The 21740-nt window shown below is 40.2% G+C and overlaps 1 protein-coding gene across 1 annotated transcript in view; it reads right to left on the reverse strand.

Annotated features, from left to right (window-relative positions):
- Nucleotides 1-21740, reverse strand: part of LOC125460234 (E3 ubiquitin-protein ligase RNF123) — a 334824-nt gene that overhangs the window by 168892 nt on the left and 144192 nt on the right. The window contains exons 25-30 of the mRNA XM_048547433.2: nucleotides 21184-21267; nucleotides 14698-14805; nucleotides 13651-13828; nucleotides 10515-10589; nucleotides 3101-3188; nucleotides 729-816 (exon numbers count right to left, since the gene is read on the reverse strand). Of these exons, the coding sequence (XP_048403390.1) occupies nucleotides 729-816; nucleotides 3101-3188; nucleotides 10515-10589; nucleotides 13651-13828; nucleotides 14698-14805; nucleotides 21184-21267 (621 nt within the window). The remainder of the gene's footprint in view (nucleotides 1-728; nucleotides 817-3100; nucleotides 3189-10514; nucleotides 10590-13650; nucleotides 13829-14697; nucleotides 14806-21183; nucleotides 21268-21740) is intronic.

Below are 21740 nucleotides of genomic sequence, written 5' to 3' on the forward strand. Positions count from 1 at the left end.
CAGCAAAGTTCAAAATCTTACATTTGATTCCCTGATCCAAACTGTTGATATAAATTGTGAGCAGCTTGGGCCTAGTTCCTGCAGCAACCATTAGTCACGCCTTCCATGCTGAAAATGTTCCATTTATTCCCAAAGTTTCCTGTCTAATACCCAATTCTCATCTATGCCAGTATATTACCTACAATCTAACTTGCCTTGCTTATGTGTAACAACCTCTACATACGACTTTGTCAAAAGTTTGCTGAAGTCCAAATACAGCACTGATTCTTCCTCATCTATTCAACTTGTTATGCCCTCAAAAAAGTCCATTAGGTTTGTCAGACACAATTTCCATAGGACTGAAAGACACAGGTGCAGAAGTAGGCCTTTCAGTCCATTGACAGTACTTTGTCATCCAGTGAAACTAAGGTTGATCTGATAATCCTCAAATCCAGTTTCCTGCCTTTCTCCCATATCTCTTGATTCCTTTCTGATTAAAAATCTGACTTGAACATATTTAATGTCCCAGCCTCCAAAATCCGCAACCCTCAGAGAAGAAATGCCTCCTCAACTCTGTCTTAAATGGGCAACTTCTTACTCTGAGAATGTGCCCTCTGATCCTAGACTTTCATAAATCCATGCTTACTGCGTCAAAATGTGCAAATATGCAAGTTTATCACAAATGAATAAGAAGGAAAAACTGTTTAATGTGATGAGCACTTTTAAAAAAATGTAAGAGGCAAATGTACCCTCCAGAGTCGCACAAGGATCCAGTTGGTCTGAGCCCATGGGCGCTGTTCATATGGAGCTAGAAGATTCTTCATCATGGCCACACATCTGCAAAAGCAGAGGGACATAACTCAGTTACTCCAAGCTAACATTATTCACTAGCAGCCCGTCAGTTGTGCCAGTACAAGCGTTGATAGCGGTAATAATGTGAGAACATGAAAAGTTGTGCATTTAGACTCTCAATGTTGATGAAACAGCTACAAGTGTTGCTGTTTTTATGCATTCAACTGGCAGCTTGAAACACCTGAGGTGAAACTATACTTTGTGCAGCAATCAGACAATAATTTTGGTGTAGTGGTGCTCTTCAACAAAAAGACTGAGCTGTGGTCGTTCAGACTCAATATTTTGAAAGGTTTTGATAGAGCCTGTTTCTTCTTGTGGGAAAGAGCAAAACTTGCCATCAATGTAAGGTGGCTGCTAAGAAACCAAATAGGAAATTCAGCAGAAACTTCTTTACTGAGAGGGTAGATTGTGAAACTCATTACTGCAGGGACTGGTGGAGTCAGATAGTCGAGGTGACGGTGGAACTCAATAGGCAGAGGAGACATGATAATAGACTTAAATACTGAAGACTTCAAATGAAATATAAATCACCATGGGCCGGTTGGGTCAAATGTCCTCTTCTTTTTTACCGAATATTCTAAATAATGCTAATAAACACCATGTTGCTTACTCAGAAAACCAAACAGTATCTGTGAAACATGCTTTGATGAAAAACATTTCTATTGCAATCATGAGTGGCACATCATAGTTCCACAGAAATAAAAAATTCATGAAAACTCATACTCAAATACTGCAATTATGACACTTCAAGGTATCAAAGCTTGTTATTCCCTGATGTTTGTTCTGTAGCTGCCATTCTTTTCTGCAGGTTTTCTAAGGTTGAAGTCATGTGCTTTAGTCTATTTTGGAATCAATTTGGAAGGATTCATTAAACATGGAGCTACCAAATAACTCCCGTTATCTTCAGTTTGTGATGACTGGAATTTCTGTTAGCCATCGACTGACAACACGAATCAGGGTGTAGACTCGCATTCCCATCTCTTATCTTGTAACACACTGATAGACAATGCAGAATGATAACTCCTTCGACCTAAATTAAAACGACCATACTATCACTGCTGAATTCCTATTAAATGCCACACATTACATATTTGCTTCACCCATCTCTTGGCAAATTGTTAAATGTGGATCAAGGATAGATCTTTAAATCATAAAGGGAGAAAGTTCAGGTGAAGAAAAATTTAGAAAGCTGTAGAAAAGGATCAAAGCAACATGGCACTTAAGCAATTCAGATGAAGACAAGAAGAGTGGGATAAGAGGGACACAGAATTTAATGGAAATTATGAATCAGGGCATGAAGATCCATGCAACAGAGAGTAGAAAAATAATGAAACTAAAGGCTCCTTATCTGAATCCATGAAATATTTTCAATAAGACTGGTAAACGAGTGGCACAAATAGAGATAAATGATTTGGATCGAATCACTATTACAAAGACATAATCTTAAGATGATCAAGCTGGGAAATAATTCTGAAAGGACAGACAAGAATGCTTAAGGTGGAGGAGTAGCCCTGATAGTAAAGGACAACAGAAGGACAAAAGTGAGAAAGGATCTAGGATCAGAATATCTTGGTGGAGATTAGAAAATAACAATGGTCAGAAAATGCTGGTAAGAGAATTTTATAGGGCTCAACAATAGTCATAATAATTCAATGAAAGTACATTCCATTAAAAATAAAATCTCAGCAAGAAAGATTCATCTTTAACTTAATAAAGAGGTACAGATATTATTAGATTAAAACATGAGGCTTATAACATGACAAAAAATTATATTAAGCCTAAAGATTGGGAGCATTTTAGAAGCCAAAGAACCAAGCAGATTAAAAAAAACTTTGGAATAAAAAGCATATAAAAGTAGAGTAGGCAGGAATGTAAAATCAGACTGCAAAAACTTATACGGGTATAGAAAAAAAGTCAGATAGCTGAAATAAATATGTTACAGGAGAAATCATAGGAAATGAGGAAATCATTGAGACATTGAATAAGTACTTGCTGTCTGGCTTGTCAGTAAAAGACGCAGATTATATCCCAGAAGTAGGAAGTGGGATAAGCATGGGACTGAGAGAGAGGAAAACCTGAGCTAACTACTACAGCAAAAATATTGGAGAAGGTTAAAGGACCAAAACCTGACAAATGCCCAGGACCTGATCGTTTCTGTCCCAGGATCTCCATTAAATTCCTCCTTTTTCCAATCTTGACCGATCAGTTTGAAATGCTGCACTTCATAAGTTTCTTTGCACACACAATAACCAATGCATTTTGCACTTACTGTTCCTCTGGAATACGTTCAACAGCTCGCAGGGAGTGGGGGTAGCAGACATAGCTGGCAAGAGCTTGCATCAGTGAATCCTTAATATCTAGGGGTGAGAGAGAGTGAAACAAGTCAAAGGGCTTTATTGCCTGAGGTGGCATAAGGTACATCGTGAAAGAATACTTAATACATTTTACTTCTGCCAGGATCAATCAGTCCCAAAATAGGCACAGATAAAGATCAAAGCTTACTCTATGTTGTCCCACCAAACATTCACACACAATACATGGTACTGGCTACATGCAGGGCTAAACCTCTTTGAATTAAGCAATATACTCAAATACAAAGGCATTTACAGCACTTCTTGATAAGTATGTCAGTTTTTCCACTGATCTCCGTTAGAATGCCATTTCATACATTAATGGAAGTGTCAATAATATCAACTTGTACTAATATAAAAGCCGTAATGCAATAAGATGTCCCAAATAATAACATGCAGTATTAATGCAGGGTCTGGGCCCAGCATAGCTAAGAATTGGGTCAGGCTATGATATGGAACACACATTACAACCTTAGCATGAGTACGAAGCCAAGCTACATCACACTGATACTCCAGCTGTGGCACAAATGTAGCCCCTACATCAATAGCAGTTAGATACAGGAGTTACACTGAACATAGAACAGTACGGCACAGGAACAGACTGACCATGTCTGTGCTGACCATAATGCCACGCTAAACTAAACCCACGTGCTTGCACGTGGTCCATTTCCCTCTATTCCCTACCTGTTCATGTGTCTGGCTAAATGCTTCTTAAGGAACTACACAACCCAGTTTTTTTTTAAACTCAGGAAAAGCTCACTGAAGGAGAAAACTTCAACCTAATTCATCTGGACTGGAATGATACAACTGAATTAAGTTAGACTGACGCAGGGTCTATTTAGTCAGTTCATTTTAGTGAATCCATCAGACCATGTTCAAAGGTTGTAATAATTAACACAATCCCTTTCTCTAAACACTGAAGCATTGTTGTTGCCGCGACTCTTAAAGGTGGTGTCGCCATTACCACGGTAACACCAAAAGCCTTGAAACAAAAGGGCAGGCTCGATAGATCACCGTCTTCCTTGCCCATCGTATGGTCATAATTTTATACACTTTCTTTCTTCAAGCTGCCTCCAAATGCAACTGGGAATCCTCAAGAGTTTCACATCCATGATTAACTGAAGCTCAGGTCTGAGTAGCTAGGCAAGAAGCAAAGTATCTCCTCAGTAGTGCCCAGAGCTCAATTTGCTTACTGGTCTTGAAGCCTTCTCATTTTGTAATATTAAAAGATGTAGCATTTTAAACAAATAAATAATTGAAAATTCTAAATAATTTTCAAAAAGGGAACTAACCAGTCCTTTTACCACCACCACCCTCCTCTACCCAGCTAATCTTGTTCCAAATGCAAACAACTTCTGTCAATTCCAATCATTTACCCCAAATAAAAGGTGTTGTTATGGGTTTGAAATCTGCCTGTCTTCTTGTGCAACACATGGAACAATTCTTATTCCAGTCTTAGTCAGCCTCTGTCTCTCATTCTTTATTTTTATAGCAGATTGATGTTGCCTCCTGCTCTTCTCAAGAACTGGAAAATTCTAATAACTTTCTTTCCAATTTTCACCTTTGTCTCACCTTCACCTAGTCTATCCCTGACTCTTCCTTTTATGATCGCCCATGTATGTGTTTCTGGAGATAGTCTATCAACTAACACCACAGACTCATCTCTTGACTACACCTCCTCACCTCGCACTTCCTGTAAGGACTCTATTCCATTCTCCCAGTTTCTTTATCTTGGTTGCATCTGTTTGGGGATTGCAACATGCTACAAAAGTGCTTCTGACACATCTATCGACTTCCTCAATTAAGGTTTCTCACCCAGCACAGCTGGCAGGGCCCACTGTGTCTGATGTGATTCAGACCGTAATCTCTCACCCTCTTCATTACTTCCAGAGACATGATAGGATTCCCCTTGTCCTTAACTTCTAACCCAAGTCTCCATATTCAACAGATCATCCTCCAGCATTTTCACCAGGTCCAGTGCAATTCCACATCTTCCCTGCCCTCCCTTTCAACACTTCAAAGGGACTGTTTTCTTTGGTGATACTCTGATCCGTTCCTCAGTCACACCACCATCCTGTTCTTTTATGACACATTCCTGTGCAAACAGAGGAGATGCAACTCTGTCCCTTTACTTCCTCTCTTGGCACCATCCAACATTCCAAACACAATTGAAACAACCTACTTGTACTTTTTTCAATCTAGTCTGCTCACAACATGGTCTCCTCTACAGTGGGGAGATCATAAGCAGAGTGGGTGACTACTTTACAGAGCCCCTTCATTTAGTCTGCAGGCCTGACCCAGAGCTTCCTGACACCCATCAGTTAACCAGGGTTCCTGTACATTTAGTAAAACAAAACTCCATGATATTTCTAAGAAATCTTCAGTGGACCTCACGCAAATAATGGAGCAAGAGGATCCCAACTATAGATCAGCAGCATCATTTCAGATGCTGTCTTCTCCATAAGGCGATTATTCACATTCTGCCTGCCTTTATTTATTGATTGGCTGGCTAGTCAGCAAATGACTGTTGTTGTTCTGGCTGTCTTCAAAGGAGCCAATTGGTGTTGACAATGGAATAGAATCAGGCAGGAGGACAGCGAAACCTAATGCTCAGTTAATGTCAAAGTAAGGCAAACAACCGTAGAGAGAAACAGGTGGAACTTGGGTTTAAAAAAAACATCAAAAAAGATTGGGAATTCCAAGCAAAACATTCAGCCCCATGTTTAAAAAATTCCACAAACAGGTCAGGATACTTTCTAGATGGCATAAAGTTAAGGGATTGTTCAAAAGAAGCTTGGGGACCCAGGTGTCTAGATACATAAAAAGCCAGGAACAGGTGCAGGAAATAATTAGAAGGCTAATGGAATGCTGGCCTTTATATCTAGAAGGCTGGGGTATAAGGTTGCAGCAGTTATCCTGTAGTTATACAAAAGTTGGTTAGGCCCCACCTGGAGTAGTGAGAGCAGATTCAGACACCGTCCCTTAGGAAGAATATATTGGTCTTGGAAAAAGTACAATGTACGTTTACAAGAATGATACCTGGATTTCAGCAGTTAAGTTATGAGGACAGGTTTTACAAATTCACCCTCTTTTTTCTAGAATATAGAAGGTTAAGGGGTGATCTGATTGAAGTTTTCAAGATATTAATGGGAAAAGACAGGGTAGACAAACTATTTCCATTGGCTTGGGACTCTAAGCCTCAGATGCACTACCCTGAATTAGGGCCAGACCATGCAGGAGAGATGTTCGGAAGCATTTCTATTCACAAAGGGTGGTAGAGATTTGGAACTCTCTTCCACAAATGGCAGTGAATGCTGGATCAGTTGTTAATTTTGATTTTGAGATAGATACATTTTAGTTAAGCAAAGTTATTAAGGCATATGGGCCAAAGGCAAGTATATGGCGTTAAGCCACATATCAGCCATAATCTCGCTGAACAGTGGAACAGGCCTGAGGGGCCTAACCGCCAACTCCTGTTCCTATTTTTTATGGTCTTCTGATCTTTATGCCATTTGGAAGGTTAGTGAATGCTGAGTAGAAAGGTGAGATGCTATTCCTTGAGCTTGCATGAGCTTCACCGGAAAACTGTAGCAAACCATTGACAGAAAAGTCAGAGTAAAAGCAATATGGAGAATTAAAACAGAGTTGCTGTGGCTCATAAAAAAATCTGGAAAGGTTGTGGATTGCCCAAAAAAAGACCCAAAGTTATTGAAAATTGGAACAGAAATAAACTATTCAGTCTCTTGAGCCTGCTCTTAAATTCAAGAGGATTATGACTGCTCTGACATTTCTCGTGTTCATTTTCTGCCCTTCTTCCGTAACCACTGATTCCCTGCTCATCAAGAATTTGTTTATCTCAACCTTAAATACAAGGGCTCTGTCCCCACGACTCTCTTTGGCAAGAAATTCTAAAGACTCACAACCCTGACAGAAAAGAAATTCCTCCTCATCTCAGTCTTCAACTGGCACATCTTTATTCTAACAATACGCACTCTGGTCCTAGTCCCTCCCATGAGGACAACTGTCCCAATATTGACCCTGTCAAGCTTCTTAAGAATCCAACATTTTTCAATGAAATCACCTCTTATTCTTCTAAACTCCGAACAGTAAAGTCCCAATCTGTTTAGCCTTTGCTCACAAGACATACCAGGGATCATCCTGGTAAGCCATTTCTGTACTGTCTCCAATGAAATAATACCTTTTTTTAAATGAAGAGGACCAAAACTGCTCACAGTACTTCAACTGTGGTCTCACCAGCACGTGTATTTGCAGTAAGATTTCCCTAGTGGGATGAATTCTCAAATCCATTATCAAGGACTTTATAGCGGAACATTTAGAAAGCAATGGCAGGATCAGAGTCAGCATTGATTTATGAGTGGGACCTGGGTGTTCTTGTGCACCAGTCACTGAAGGTAAGCATGCAGGTGCAGCAAGCAGCAAAGAAGGCAAATTGTATCAGAGATAATGGGAACTGCAGATGCTGGAGATTCCAAGATAATAAAATGTGAGGCTGGACGAACACAGCAGGCCAAGCAGCATCTCAGGAGCACAAAAGCTGACGTTTCGGGCCTAGACCCTTCATCAGAGAGGGGGATGGGGGGAGGGAACTGGAATAAATAGGGTAGACTATTTAGGACAGAGATGAGGAGACATTTCTCCAATTAAAGTGTTGCAAGCCTGTGGAATTCATTACCACAGGCAGTAGTTGATGTCAAAACATCAAATATATTCAAGAGATGACTAAATGTAGCACTGGGGTGAATGGGATCAAAGGTTATTAAGAAAAAGCAGGATTATGCTATTGAGTTGGACAATCAGCCATGATTGTGACGAATGGTAGAGCAGGCTTGAGGGGCCTCCTGCTCCTACCTTCTATGTTTCTATTCTTATTCTCTAATCCCCTTGAAATTGGCGAAAAATTCATTAGCCTTCCCAATTACCTGCCGTACTTGAGTGCTGGCTTTCTGCTTCAAGCACAAGTACACTCAAGTCTTTTTGTGTTGAGTTTTCTGCAGTTTTTCTCCAATTAAATTAATGCTCTTCTTTTGTTCTCCCAGCCAAATCAACAACTTTGTGTGGCTCACATTAAATTCCATTTGCCAACTTCTTACCCACTCACTTAGCCTTTCAATATCTCTCTGCAAACTGTTTCTAACCATCTCACCTTACCTTTCTACCTACTTTAGTGTCATCTGCAAATTTCTTTGCAATATATTTGCTTTGTTTCTCCAAATCTTGGACCCTTTGGTCTAACTCGTCCATGCCGACCAAGTGTCCCAGACTAAACTAGGCCCACATGCTTATATTTAACCCATATCCCTCTAAACCTATCCTATTCATGTACCTGTCTAAATGTCATTTAAATGTTATAACTGTACCTGCATCTACCATATCCTCTGGCAGTTCATTCCACATACAAACCACCACATGTAAGTTGACCCTTAAGTCCCTTTTGAATCTCTCACCTTAAAAATCTGTCGCCTAGTTTTGAACTTCCAAACCCTAGGAAAAGATCTTTGCTATCTATGCCCTTCATGCTAATATAAACCTCCAGAAGGTCACCCCTCAACCTCAATCTCCAATGAAAAAAGTTCTTACCTCTCCAGCCTTTCCTTAAAGCTCAAACCCACTAGTCATTAATAATATATGTAAACACCTATGATTCCAGCACTGGTCCTTGCGAAACTCTACCAATTACAGGTTGCCAAACTGAAAAAGAACCTCTTACCCCTACTCACTGCCTTCTGCCCATTAGCCAACTCCCTATCCATGCCCATATGCTACCTCCAACATCATGGCCTCTTATGATTTACTGTTTTGCGAGGTACCTTGTTGAAGGCCTTATGGAAGTCTGAATACAACACATCTACTGATTTTTCTCTATCCACTCTGCTTGAGACATCCTCAAGCCTAATAAATTAGTCAGATGCAATTTCCCTTTCATGAAGCCATGCTGACTCTGCTTGATTAGATTTTAATTTTCCAAATGTTTGTTATTACTTCCTTCATAATCCATTCCAGTATTTTTTCAACAATAGAAGTTAGGCTAATCGGCCAGTAGTTATTTGCTTTTTGCTTCCCTCCCTTTTTGAACAGGGGTGTCACATTTAGCAGTTTTTCAATCCTTCAGTACTTCCAGAATCCAAGGATTTTTTTGGAGAATTACAACCAATGCAACCACTGTCTCTGTAGCTATTCTTGTGGGATCATAGGATAAAAGCCATTAGTAGTCTCAGCCCTTTATTTTGTTAATTCTATTTCTCCAGTGCTGATACTTAATTTCTCCCCTGTATTCTTTAGTATTAGTGGGATGTTCAAAGTATCTTCCAATGCAAAGACTGACGCAAAATATCCATTTAACACTTTTACCATTTCCTCGTTCCCCCATAACTAAAAGAACTGTCTCCCCAAAATCACTTTCTAAGGGTCACATGTTCACTTTGACCCATCTCTTATTTATATTTAAAGAAGCTGATACGGTCAGTTTGTACACTCCTCCCTACTTTTCCCTTGGTGTTTATTTTCGCTTTTTTTTAAAAAAGTTCTCCTTCGGCAGATTCTGAATATAGCGAGTTTTGAGAAGATTTGTAGCTCAGGTTGAGGTTCTGGATGTGAGTTTCGGGCTTCGTCAGAGGCTCACTGATGATGTTACCTAGAATGGTGACGAAACGTCTGAAAACGAACCTTCCAGCTCAGCGAGCAAACTCACATCCAGATTCTGAATATATCCCAGTCTTTGGGATGACCACTGACACTTGCCCCCTTACATCCTTTTTATTTCAACTTTATGCCACCCTTAACTTTCTCGGTTAACCATGATTAGTTTATCCCTCTCTAAGAATCACTCCTCCTTATTGAAATACTGGGATTCAACACTGAATCTTCTGTCTCCATTTTTTTCTTCTTTTTTGCTGAGTTAGTCTTTTCTTCCCTTGATGTTTCATTCAGACGGCTGTGTAACCATTTCTACCCCTTCTGATTATGTTTTACTTCTTCAGTGTACCCATTACCACTTTCTTTAGATTTTGTGTAATGAAATGTTTTTGTTATCTAATCTCTTCTGCTCTCCACCCTATCACATACTTTCCCCTTAGTTTTTCATGTTCATCCCTATCCCTTTCACCAAGTCAAAAACTATTATAATTTTTATCTTTCTTCAGTTTTAATGAAATGCTATATCAGACTGAAACATTAGCTCCTTTTCTCTCTGCACAGGTGTTGCCAGACCGGCTGTGTATTTGCCCCACATTTTCTGTTCATATTTCAGTTTTTCAGTGTCTGTAGTATTTTGCTTTAAAATAATTTTGTGTCCTGCCAAGAACGAGAACTTACCAGTTCCCACAATTCGAGGATCAGCAAAGTGCTTGGCGAGGATAGCTGCCAATCGACTTAGCGTCTCCTGATACTCTGTGGAGAGAGATATTGACTGCTGTTACATGCAGAAAATTACACTGAGGTTAATCCACAACAGCGGCGTATAGGACAAAATAAGCAGATTCTGCATTTGCATTAATGCATTGAGTGTATCTAATGTTCTTGCTTAAGAGAGAAAAAGTGCAAGGAGAAAACTGAGTGAACAAATCATTAAAAATATATTGAACGGTGACTTCACATGACATCATGTAGGTGACTGGTTGTTTGGACAATCCAGAAGTAGGTAGAGTAGATCTGAGGTTGTTCACGGATGAGCAAAGACAGCACAAACATTGGGCGAGGGTTTGCAAGAAAGCAAGTAAGTAAAATATGTCATCAGCACACAGGAGGGGTGGTACTTGATGCCAAGTAGCTGGTAAATTATTTTCAAATTCTTTAAGAAGCTTTTAAATTATTTCAATTCAGTTTAATAGACTATGTCAGCAAATCTCAGTGTGCATAAAGTGTACATCCTACATCATGTGGGAACTTGGGGACACTTATGATCGGGACAACCATTTGTGCAAGAATTACCATCCAGTCCAAGAAGCTTGAGCTTGAGCAGCAGCTAGCATCACTACGGTTTATTCACGAGGCTGACAACTATGTGGACAGCAAGCACGTATCAGAATGCTGCTGTCCTCAGCTAAACGGAATGGAAGGGCAAAGGGAATATGTAGCCACCAGGCGGACAGTGCAGCCTCAGTACATCACTGACCGCGGACGGAGCTCTGAACAATAATTTCTTTAGAGTGCGCAGCATGAGGCAGTATAACTGTACAGGGTGCAGGAGGAAGACTGGAAAAGCAAATACAGTCAGGGGTTTTACTTTTAGCGGATTTTGCAGCTGTAGATTTTGTTTCCTTATTCTTTCATGAGATATGGGCATCACTAGCATCTGTGATCTCTGCCTTTCCCATTCCAAGACGATGTGTTATCACCCGATGCCAAGATCAAAGATATCATTGAAAGCATCTAAAGTGGAATGCAACATCTAGAGGTCACGGTCCTTACTGGTACCTACAGCCTGAGCTGAACTAAAGAGATTTAGGTGGGATTTTGGGACCACAATCAGTTCACTCACAATCTTAATGAGTGGCACAGCAGGCTTAAGAAGCTGAATGGCCTATTCCTGCTCTTAATTTATATCGTAGCGTTCCCATCTCACCTCTGAAATTCAGCTCTTTTGTCCAAGCTTGGACCAAGGGTGTAATGAAGTCTGGGGCTGAGTGGTCCAGCAGAACCCAAACTGAGCAGGTAATTACAACTATATGCCATGTGATAGCACCATCGCCTTCCACCACTCTGCTGATGATTCAGTGTAGTCTACTGTGCAATGCACAAACTTCCAAAGGATATTTCGTAAACTTCTACTTAGTAGGTTTGTCAGCTCACAGAATAAAAGGACTATGACAGTATGGATATAAAATTGGATGAGTGACAAGAAACAGGGCATTTAGTCAGTTGATGGTACAGAACTTGTGTGTTGCTGAAACGAAGACACTTTTAAATCAAAGCTGTTTGTCTCTCACAGGACAATTCACAAGAATAGCAGATCGGGGGAAACTACTGTTTATATTGTAGCAGAGGACAGTGCTGATTGGTTGCCAAATAAACTATTATTGATAGAGGTGTTGCCATGGAGAAAGCACAAAAAATTATGCATGACAGTTAACTGTCGGGACTTGTTTAAATTTTAAACTAAGCAGGTTGACTGACTAGTAAAGGCATTTGTCCCAAACGCGAGTGGCTGTCATCTATTTTGTGGAGTTATAGCAGGTGCAGAGAGCACACATGAGCATGTGCATAAATATAAGTCAGTTTCAGTATCATGATGTAAGCCCAACTGACAATCCTAAATTGTTGTTAACACAATTCTTCACACTCCCAGGGATTTCCAGCAAAGATTGTCCAATTGCAGACAGATGTCTAAGGTTGGACACCATGTTGCAAGTCCCATTGTATCAAACAGGATATCCCTTCGGCTGTTAGCAATAAGCAAGGTACTGACCATGTGAACAAATACCTGTACCAGAAGCTACATATATTACTATACTGGGTTCTGCCATCAGAGATGGCAGGATTGATGTATGAATTGGATTAGTTAGGAACAAATTCACCGGGTGCAGGATCTCACTGAGACTGATAAAATTTGAGCAGTAAATGCAGGAAGGATATTCCAAATGAACAGGGAATCCAGGCCAGAGGTCACAGTCAAAAGATATGGGACAGGCCTTTTAGGACTGAGATGAGACGAAATTTCTTTACCCAGACAGTGATGATCCTGTGGAACTCGGGAAGCAGTTGAGGTGAAAACAACGAATTTTTTCAAGGAGTTAGATATAATCCTTGTGGCTAAAGGAATCAAAGGGTATGAGGAGAAAGCAGAAACATGCTACAGAGCTGGGTGATCAGCCATGATCATAATTAACAGGGGAGCAAGCAACAAGGGCTGAGTGGCCAGCTCCAGCTGCTGCCTTCTACGTTATCTGGGCCAACTCTACTTATTGTTCTGAGGAAGTGAGGGTGGGCGTCGGAGATGCTAAGGGATGATAAACAAGTGTGGCAGGGCTAAGGCAGATTAGAGACTTAAGGGTGTTCTTAAAGCTGCTCCACAAAGAACAGTGGGCTTGTTTTTACTTCCAGTAATTTAATTTTTACACTTACACAAGTTACTTAATTTTAATGAAGTAAAACATTCCAAGGCTTGTACAGTAGTATTATAAAAACAAATGGACACCAAATCACATAAGGAGACATGAGGGCCATTGATTCAAAGGCCGGAGAAGAGATTGGTTTTTAAAAGGATCTTAACGGAGTAGGGTGAGGTAGAGAGATTTAGCAAAAGAACCCCAGGGTATAGTACCCAGACAATTGTACATATGGCAATCAACATTCTACTCTGCACTAACTGAACTTCCACAAAAGGTTTAACCTCACACAGGAAGCTAAGTACATATAGCAGGTAAACCGGCAAATTGTCCAGAAGCAGAATTATTTTTCCCCTAGCAAAACAATAACTAATTGATCAATGCCCCACAGGCTCTGCATTTACCTGGCAGCTCATCCATGCTGTTGACCGGACTGAAGTAATTCTTCAAAGCACTGTAACTATTCATAGCAACGTTCATGTAAAACTCTGGCATGAAAGCGAACAATGTTGTAGTCCGGTCACTATGTTCAATTACTCGTAAGCACACTTGGAGCAGCCAGTAGATGTCCAGCATCTTCTCCTGAAACAAGAACAAACTTTATTCCATCAAGAGCACAAACAACAAGCCTCTGGGAAATGTACGTTTGAACATTGCCCAAATCCTGTGTAATGTATACCTATTTCACCAAACTATTAAGCTGAAATAACTGAAGAACTAGACTGATTGGGCTACAATACAATGTCAATCCTATTGCTGAGGAAACAGGATTCTGCACTCCACTCAGCAACATCTCAATAGAGGGGGTGTAGTGAAGATTCACCAGGATCCTTTCCAGGACAGCTGGACTATCCAATGGTAAGAGACTGGGCAAAGGTGGCCTGAATTCTCTAGACTTTTGAAGAATGAGAGGTGATCTCATTGAAATCTACAAAACAAATCTACAAAATATTTAGAGATAGACAGATAAGATGTTTCCCCTGGTTGGGAGTCTAAATCCAGAGCAAACTATTTAAAAGAAAGTGGGCCACTTAGATCTGAGATGAGGAGAAATTATTTTACTTGGAGGGTTGTGAACCTTTGGAATTCTCTACCACAGTGCCTGAGGAGGCTCATTCTTTGAGTAAGTTTAAGGTAGAGATTGATAGATCTCTGACTGTGAGGGGTATACAGGGTTATCAGGATAGGGTAAGTAAAAGGGATTGCAGTGTTAGATCGGCCATGATGGTACTGAATGATGGGGCAGGCTCAATGGGTTAAATGGCCTACTCCTATGTTCCTGTATGTTTCCATAAAATACAGACAACAGTTTTCAGAGAACAAGTGGTGTCTGCGCCCAACAAATGAACAACTTTAGACTCAACAGATAAATTTTTCCATACTCCAGGCTTCCCAGTGAAAGAGGGGTGGGCTCTTCACATCGATATTTCTAGCACAGTGGTCCATTTTACCTTAGAGTAGATGGTGGCATTTATCCAGGCTAACCGGCGACTCAGGTGATTCAGCTTTGCAGAGAACACTTTCTGGCTCTTCGTCAATTCATCCAGAATATCCTTCCTCTGAAAGAATAAAAGTCACAAGGTAAAGCTGGACAGCCCTGGATGATCATAAACCACCAGCAGCCCTGCGATAAGAGTAGCCCTTTGCTGTGGGTGTCAGAAGGTCAGCCATTTCTCTAACCGTTATCTAATTGAGTTCATTCAGCCAGGACGTAATTGAAAAACTTGTTTGGAAAGCATATAGCATTTTCTAAATTTATAAATAAAAGCACCGAGAGCAAAAGGAACAAAGCGATGCTGAGGTTTAACAAAGCTCTGCTCAACTTTTCTGGTTCGTTCTCTGCTGGAGTATTTTATCCAATGTTGGGTAAAAAAAAACTTTAAATTATAAAATGGTTACAGCACAGAGGGCCACGATGCTGTTTACTTTCATGCCAGCGTTCCACATGAATACTGCCATGAACAGCTACAATAAATTTTGACCTGAATCTGTCCCCAAGGCCCCAGATCACATGGGCTTGTCTACAGGGGGATATCACAGGGGGCTCACATCCACCTCATTAAATTACTCAATTTAATCCTGAATTAAAGGAAACCATTTAAACATAAACTATTTAAGACAAAACCCAACGCTCATAATGGCACCAAATTTTAGTCTGTTTTGCTGCAGAATGCACACAGAGTTCCTGGTGTACAACAGAAAAAAATAAAAATTCAGTATGGGAGAAGTCAGCAAAGAATACGGACAAGCAAACTTGGTGAAGCAATTTGTGAAAGAATTGAAATCTAAAGCCTTGAACAACTCAGGCACACTAATGAGTTGAACAACTGTAGCATGAACCAGTGTGTTATGTTGTCAGTCAGTCAAAGAGCAACTCTAGACATGAGTTTAGAGATAGCAGGAAGGAGGATCCAGACCCGGAACATCAGCTGTCCTGCTCCACTGCAGCTGCGCGGCTGTGCGCAAGTGTGTGTGTGCGTGTGTGCGTGTGTTTAAGCCTGGGAAATTTGGATGGGTTGGGGCTGTTGATGGGAAGAGATTTGAGGGCCAAATCCAGTGAGTGGAACAAGAGAGAAATCATATGTACAGGAGGCAGAGTTTGAAGGCTTTGAGAGGCCACAATGCCACCTTTAGTTAGAAATGATGCTGAGACATTTCTGAGCGCTGGCTTTGTTGTATCTGTTGTGTATTTGGTAGGTATAGTGGACTGTCACTTTAAAGGTCGGATCAAATAACATTATAATGACATCACGGGCCATTTTGGAAGCAAACAGCTCAGTCTAACCTTGCTGCCTTGTGGAGTGTGCACTTCATATAATAAAGCTCATGCTGTTGTTAAACACTTTGACCTCCTGTCATTCTCAAAATGTACCACAAGGAGGAAACTGGACACGAGGATAAGATCTGCTACAAGATATACCAAGTCAATCCACTAATACATCAATAAAAACAGAATTTTCTTCCTGATCTCAGAGGTACTTTGATAAAAAGAAATCAAAAGGCACCGTCACTGCAACAAAGCAGGCATTGTCAATAAAAGAAAATAAAACTAAATTTGACCAGGAAAGAGGCAGAGGAAGCTTGCCATATGCTCCCACCCTGATGGATCACTTGAGTAACAGGTACTCTAAAATGGAGAGATGTGTCTTCAGCTAGGAGTTCAGACTTGGAAAGAATTAGGCAGGCTCAGGAATCCCTGTCTTTAAACATGAGGAAACAAGGTAATGCATCATCATGGTAAATTGCACTATGTTGGTCCTTCCCATTTTAAAAAAATAACTAAATCGCAGGAAATTTTGATCCAATAGGACTATATGATGAAAATGTAGATGGATGGAACTTCTAAACAGAGATTCTATTACTTTGTTCAAGCTAGCAAGCTTGAGGCAGATATAATCTTGTGTTTCTGGGTAACGTGTGGTTCTAAGCTTTTAACATGAGGAGTCTGTACAGCCAGGGAAAACAGGTTCTACAACTAATGAAGAAATAACAGGAATAGCACAGAACCATTTTTCACTAAAACCACTGATGATAGCTTAAAGGTTCAGATTCCACAAACACAACCAATGTGGTGAATCCATCTCGGAATTGGCAGTAATTTTAAAAGAAATTACTGGAATTTGCGAATTCAAAGACAACTTAAGTGATGCTATCACAGTCAGGCTAGTGTGTTGTTTAAGATGTGAGGCATTCCAAAAGAGATTACTGATGGAAAGGAACCTTGACTTAAAGACAGCACTGGAAAACACAGTCTCCATGGAACTAGTAGCCAAGGAAGTTAAGCTCGAGTTTGTGAATTCACAAAGTGGCAGCTGAGAGACAAGCACCAATGCAGACTCAAAACTGCCATCAGTGTAGGCAAATAGGTCATGCAGCAGCAAGTTGCTATTGTAAAGAAACTGTATGCAGCAAAAGGTAAACAAAGGGCACAGTGAACGGGTGTGCTTGAGGAAGAAAAATGACAGCATACAATAAAAGGATCTAAACCAAACAGTAGAAAGAAAAGCTATTCAAAAAGGACATAAAGAAAATCTCCGAGTCTGCATCTGAAGTTATTAAACATTTTGGCCATTGCAAGTGACACTAAATGATACTGAGTTCTTCACTTACAGAATAGCAAATTGATAAGAAGGTAGGTGGACAACAGAGCAGCATTTTCACTGATACCTGAAAGAGTGTCTCATAAGTAGCAGAGTCACATTGCACTGTGACCCTCAAAAACTGTACTAAGAACATACGCAGGCAAAGCCGTACTTTTGAGAGGTTGTATCAATGAAAATTCAGTTGTGTGTCAGTCTGAAGGTCTGTCCTTGCACATTATCAAAGGAAATCTTTCAGCTTTATTGGGAAGAATATGTTTGCAGAAAATCAAATTCAAATGGGCTAAAGTAAATCACTTGTCAGATTCTGAGACTGGTCTATCACAAATTCTACAGAAACGTGCCAGTTCAAAGATCGAGGCAGAAATCAAACCAAACAAAAGGCACAAACTGAGCCAGTTTGGTACTCTGCTCCGGGAGATCAGCCTTGACCAGTACACCTGTGAGCATTAGTAATGTCAGTCAAGAGCTCACCTGACAGTTATAGCTTTGTCTATACTCTTCAGTCAAAAGCTTAAGGATAAAGAAGCTCAAGAAGATGATGCTGCCATCTCGCACTGTCAAAGTAGCTGATCAGATAGAGTAGCACATGGTCAAAAGGATCCAATCTACTTCAACCTAACATCAAACAAAATAAAACGATCCGTCGTTGAACTGGTTATCGACAAACCTAAAGCAGAAGATAGTCGAAGGTACACCTGCAACCTGAGACCAATAAGCCAGTGCTTTCTTCAAAGTTAAGATTAAGTGCGAAATATCAAAGCCCAAAGTCAATCCTATCTGGAAAAGGGATGATATGATTCTTGGTTCAAGTAAAAAATATGAACTACTGAAGCTAGAGAAACACTGTCTTACAGTTTACCTCCTGAATAGAAGTGATAGCGAATTGTACACAGTGACAGAGGTGCAGACAGAGAAAGTGCTAAGGTCACCATCCAAAATCTGATCAGAATCGCAGAACAGCTAAACAGCACAGAGATTAAAGAAGGTAAAAATGGATCTTTGAATACATACCTTCTCATGAAAGCACTGATGAAAATTACTGGAAGGTAAATGGTGTGTTAGTGGATGGCAATGAATGACTTGAAAGAAGCAGACAGCTCTTTCAGATGCTGGAAAAGTAGTTTTCCATGTGCAAAATCGCAGTTCAAAAGCATCATTGATGGTCAGGGGAAAAAGACCAGCAGGATTCACAAAGCAACTTAAGAACTTGGTGGCAATAGTAATCGTTTGTGCTGAGCTGTGAAACCTCTAAAGTTAGACAAATAATCAGAGATTCTGGAGATCTGAAATAAACAAAAGCAGAAATTGCTGAAGAAACTCAGCAGGTCTTTCTGCATCTCTGGAGAGAACTGAAGAAGGGTTCTACAGAACGGTAATAAAATGTGAGGCTGGATGAACACAGCAGGCCAAGCAGCATCTCAGGAGCACAAAAGCTGACGTTTCGGGCCTAGACCCTTCCTCTCTGATGAAGGGTCTAGGCCCGAAACGTCAGCTTTTGTGCTCCTGAGATGCTGCTTGGCCTGCTGTGTTCATCCAGCCTCACATTTTATTATCTTGGAATCTCCAGCATCTGCAGTTCCCATTATCTCTGATTCTATAGAACGGTCACTGGACTCAACGTTAACTCTGTTTTCTCACCACAGAAGCTACCAGACCTGCTTAGTTTCTCCAGCAATGTTTGTTTCTTTTTTTAAATTTAGTTTGTGAAACGTCTAAGTCTGACTCTTTAGTGGTTTAAGGATGACAAGAAAATAAGTAAGAGTCATATACATGGAATATCTCAGCGAGGAACTGTAAATGAATTAATAGGTTGTCAAGTCACTACAAAGTATTTAGGAGAATATGCATGCGAAAGAGAGACTTCTAAATCCAACGCCACTGTCGTTGTAAATGAGGTGGTAAATCAATTTACTAAACAATCACATGACATAAAAACTGAAAAGAAAGGAACCGCTGTTCATAAATATGAGACAGAATAGCCAACAGAGAGGTTGTCTGGAGTAAAGATAATGGCCTGAAAAGCAACAAGAAAAATAACAGATGCCTGGGGTACTCTGGCAGCCACGTGGGAGTCAACGTCCTCTGGGGTGTCTTATCTTCTGACTGTTGTACATATGCCTGTAAATATTGTGAATTATTCTCATTGCAAGAATCTCCAGTGTAACGAGGGCGGGATGGTGTGTATTACAATTATGTGACATTATGATGATACCATCAGCCGTTCTGGAGGGTAACAGCTCAGTCTAACTTTGCTGCCTTGTAGACAGAATAGCTTACATAATAAAGCTTCTGCTGTTGCTGCACACTTCAGTCTCCTATCCTTCTTGAAAAGTAACAGCACCAATTATTTAAAGTGACACAGTGTTGTTATTGAAATATCATTTGTCTGTTAACGCATGCTTAATATATGCTGATTTTGGATTTTATTTCAAAAGTTTTAAAAGGTTAAATATTGCATGCTGGTTCCTTCCATTTGGATCATAGTTTTTTTTTCTTTTAAGGTTATTTGTTTCTACACGGACTGTAACACAATTTAAACCTAACTTATTATGATCCCTCTTATTCTGCACCGACCTAATAACTTACTATTTCTTATTCTAGTAATATGTAATTCGCCCCAAACCATTTTGCACCTAGATTCTCCTTTTTAATGCTATGTTTTGGTTTACAGACCCCAATCCCACATTCCACAAATTGTCTTAAACCCTCTCCAAAAGAATGACCCAGAAGGGCAATGGTTCCAGTTCTGTTACAGCATTGATAGGTCCTATTCCAATACTGCTCCAGATGTCCCAGGGATCTAAAGATATCCCTCCTGTCATCTACCAAAACACACAATTATCTGCCCTATTCCCTTTCTGTCGTGGTACAGAGTAATATGGAAATTACTCCCTTTGAGATCACGCTCGCTAGTTTCCTCCTTTGATTTTATTCGTTTATGGGATGTGGGTGTCTTGAGCTAAGCCAGCATTTGTTGCCCATCCCGAATTTCTCAGAGGGCAGTTAAGAATCAACCACATTGCTGTTGGTCTGGAGCCAGATGTAGATCAGACCAGGTGAGAATGACAGATTTCCTTCCCTAAAGTACATTAGTAAACTAGACGGTTTTTTCCAACAGACAACAATGGTTTCTTGGTTATTTTTAAACTCTTAATTCGTGATTCTTCACTGAATTCAAATTCTGCCACCTGCCATGGCTGGATTTGAATCTGGGTCTCCAGAATATTAGCTGACATTCTGGGTTTATAGTGTAACGGTAATAGGGTTCAGCTACTGCCACCCCATCTTCTAAACTTTTTCTCCCTTTTTCATTTGATGTCGACCACTACTTTTGACTGTTTACTTTCCCCTCCTGGAGCACTCTGCACGCACAGAAGCGTCCATCAACTCCTGCAACTACAAAATCCCTCATTACTATTTAGGAAGCCTGGGAGACCTTGGAGGAGTCTTATCAGAGAAAAAGAAGTGACAATTTTATATGGAGCAGTTGGGATTGTTTTACTGGAAATAAAGAGTCCAAAATTAAGATAATATAGACATCTTTAAAATTATCATGGACTTGATTGAATAAATAATGGTAAACTGCTTATAGTGGCAGGATTGTTGGTAAGATGAGGAGAAATTTCAGAAAATTGGCAGAAGGTCCTGGGAGAAATGCTGTGAAGTGATGAATTATGATAATCTGGAAAATACTTCCTAAAACAGCAGTGAAAAGAACTTCAATAGCAAATTATTAAAATTAGAGGGCTTACTTGGAAAGGAGAAATTTGGGGGCCATAGGGAAATAGCATATTCATGAACGTCATGTTTGTACCAAAGAGCCTATTCTCTTACCTTTGCAGGACATCTTGCAATTTTGTCTTCAGTGTCCTTCAGTGCCACTGCATATTCATGGACATCATCTGACACACCCACCATCTGCAAGCACAGACTGAGAGTTGAACACAACTTAGGCATCAAGTTATTTTGTCAAGACTAAACGCGGTAAGGTCTAATTGTTGAAAATATACCTGAGAATCATTGCACTCCTAAACACAGCAGTGCCTGAGGCATGGGAAAATGAACCACTGTGGAGTCTCCTGGCAAAAATGTTGGTAATATGCTCCTTTTTCTAGAAGCCATTTAATCTTTCTCATAAGGCTGAATCTTCATAAGGCTGAATCTCGATAAGGCTGAATCTCGATAAGGCTGAATCACACTGGTGAGCCATTTAATCCCCTCAAAATGCACGTCCCATTGTTGACCAAGAATATATTTCATCACGAAGCATTCTTCAGTTCAGTCAGACACTTGGTCTACTGTTATGTATCCCTCACTCTCACTGTTCCTCATTTGAGGACAGAGTTTTAAGTCATTTAAATTCTATTCTTGAACTGCTTCTGTAAACATTT

This window comes from Stegostoma tigrinum, chromosome 11 (assembly GCF_030684315.1).
Source record: "Stegostoma tigrinum isolate sSteTig4 chromosome 11, sSteTig4.hap1, whole genome shotgun sequence".
Lineage (NCBI taxonomy): Eukaryota > Metazoa > Chordata > Chondrichthyes > Orectolobiformes > Stegostomatidae > Stegostoma > Stegostoma tigrinum.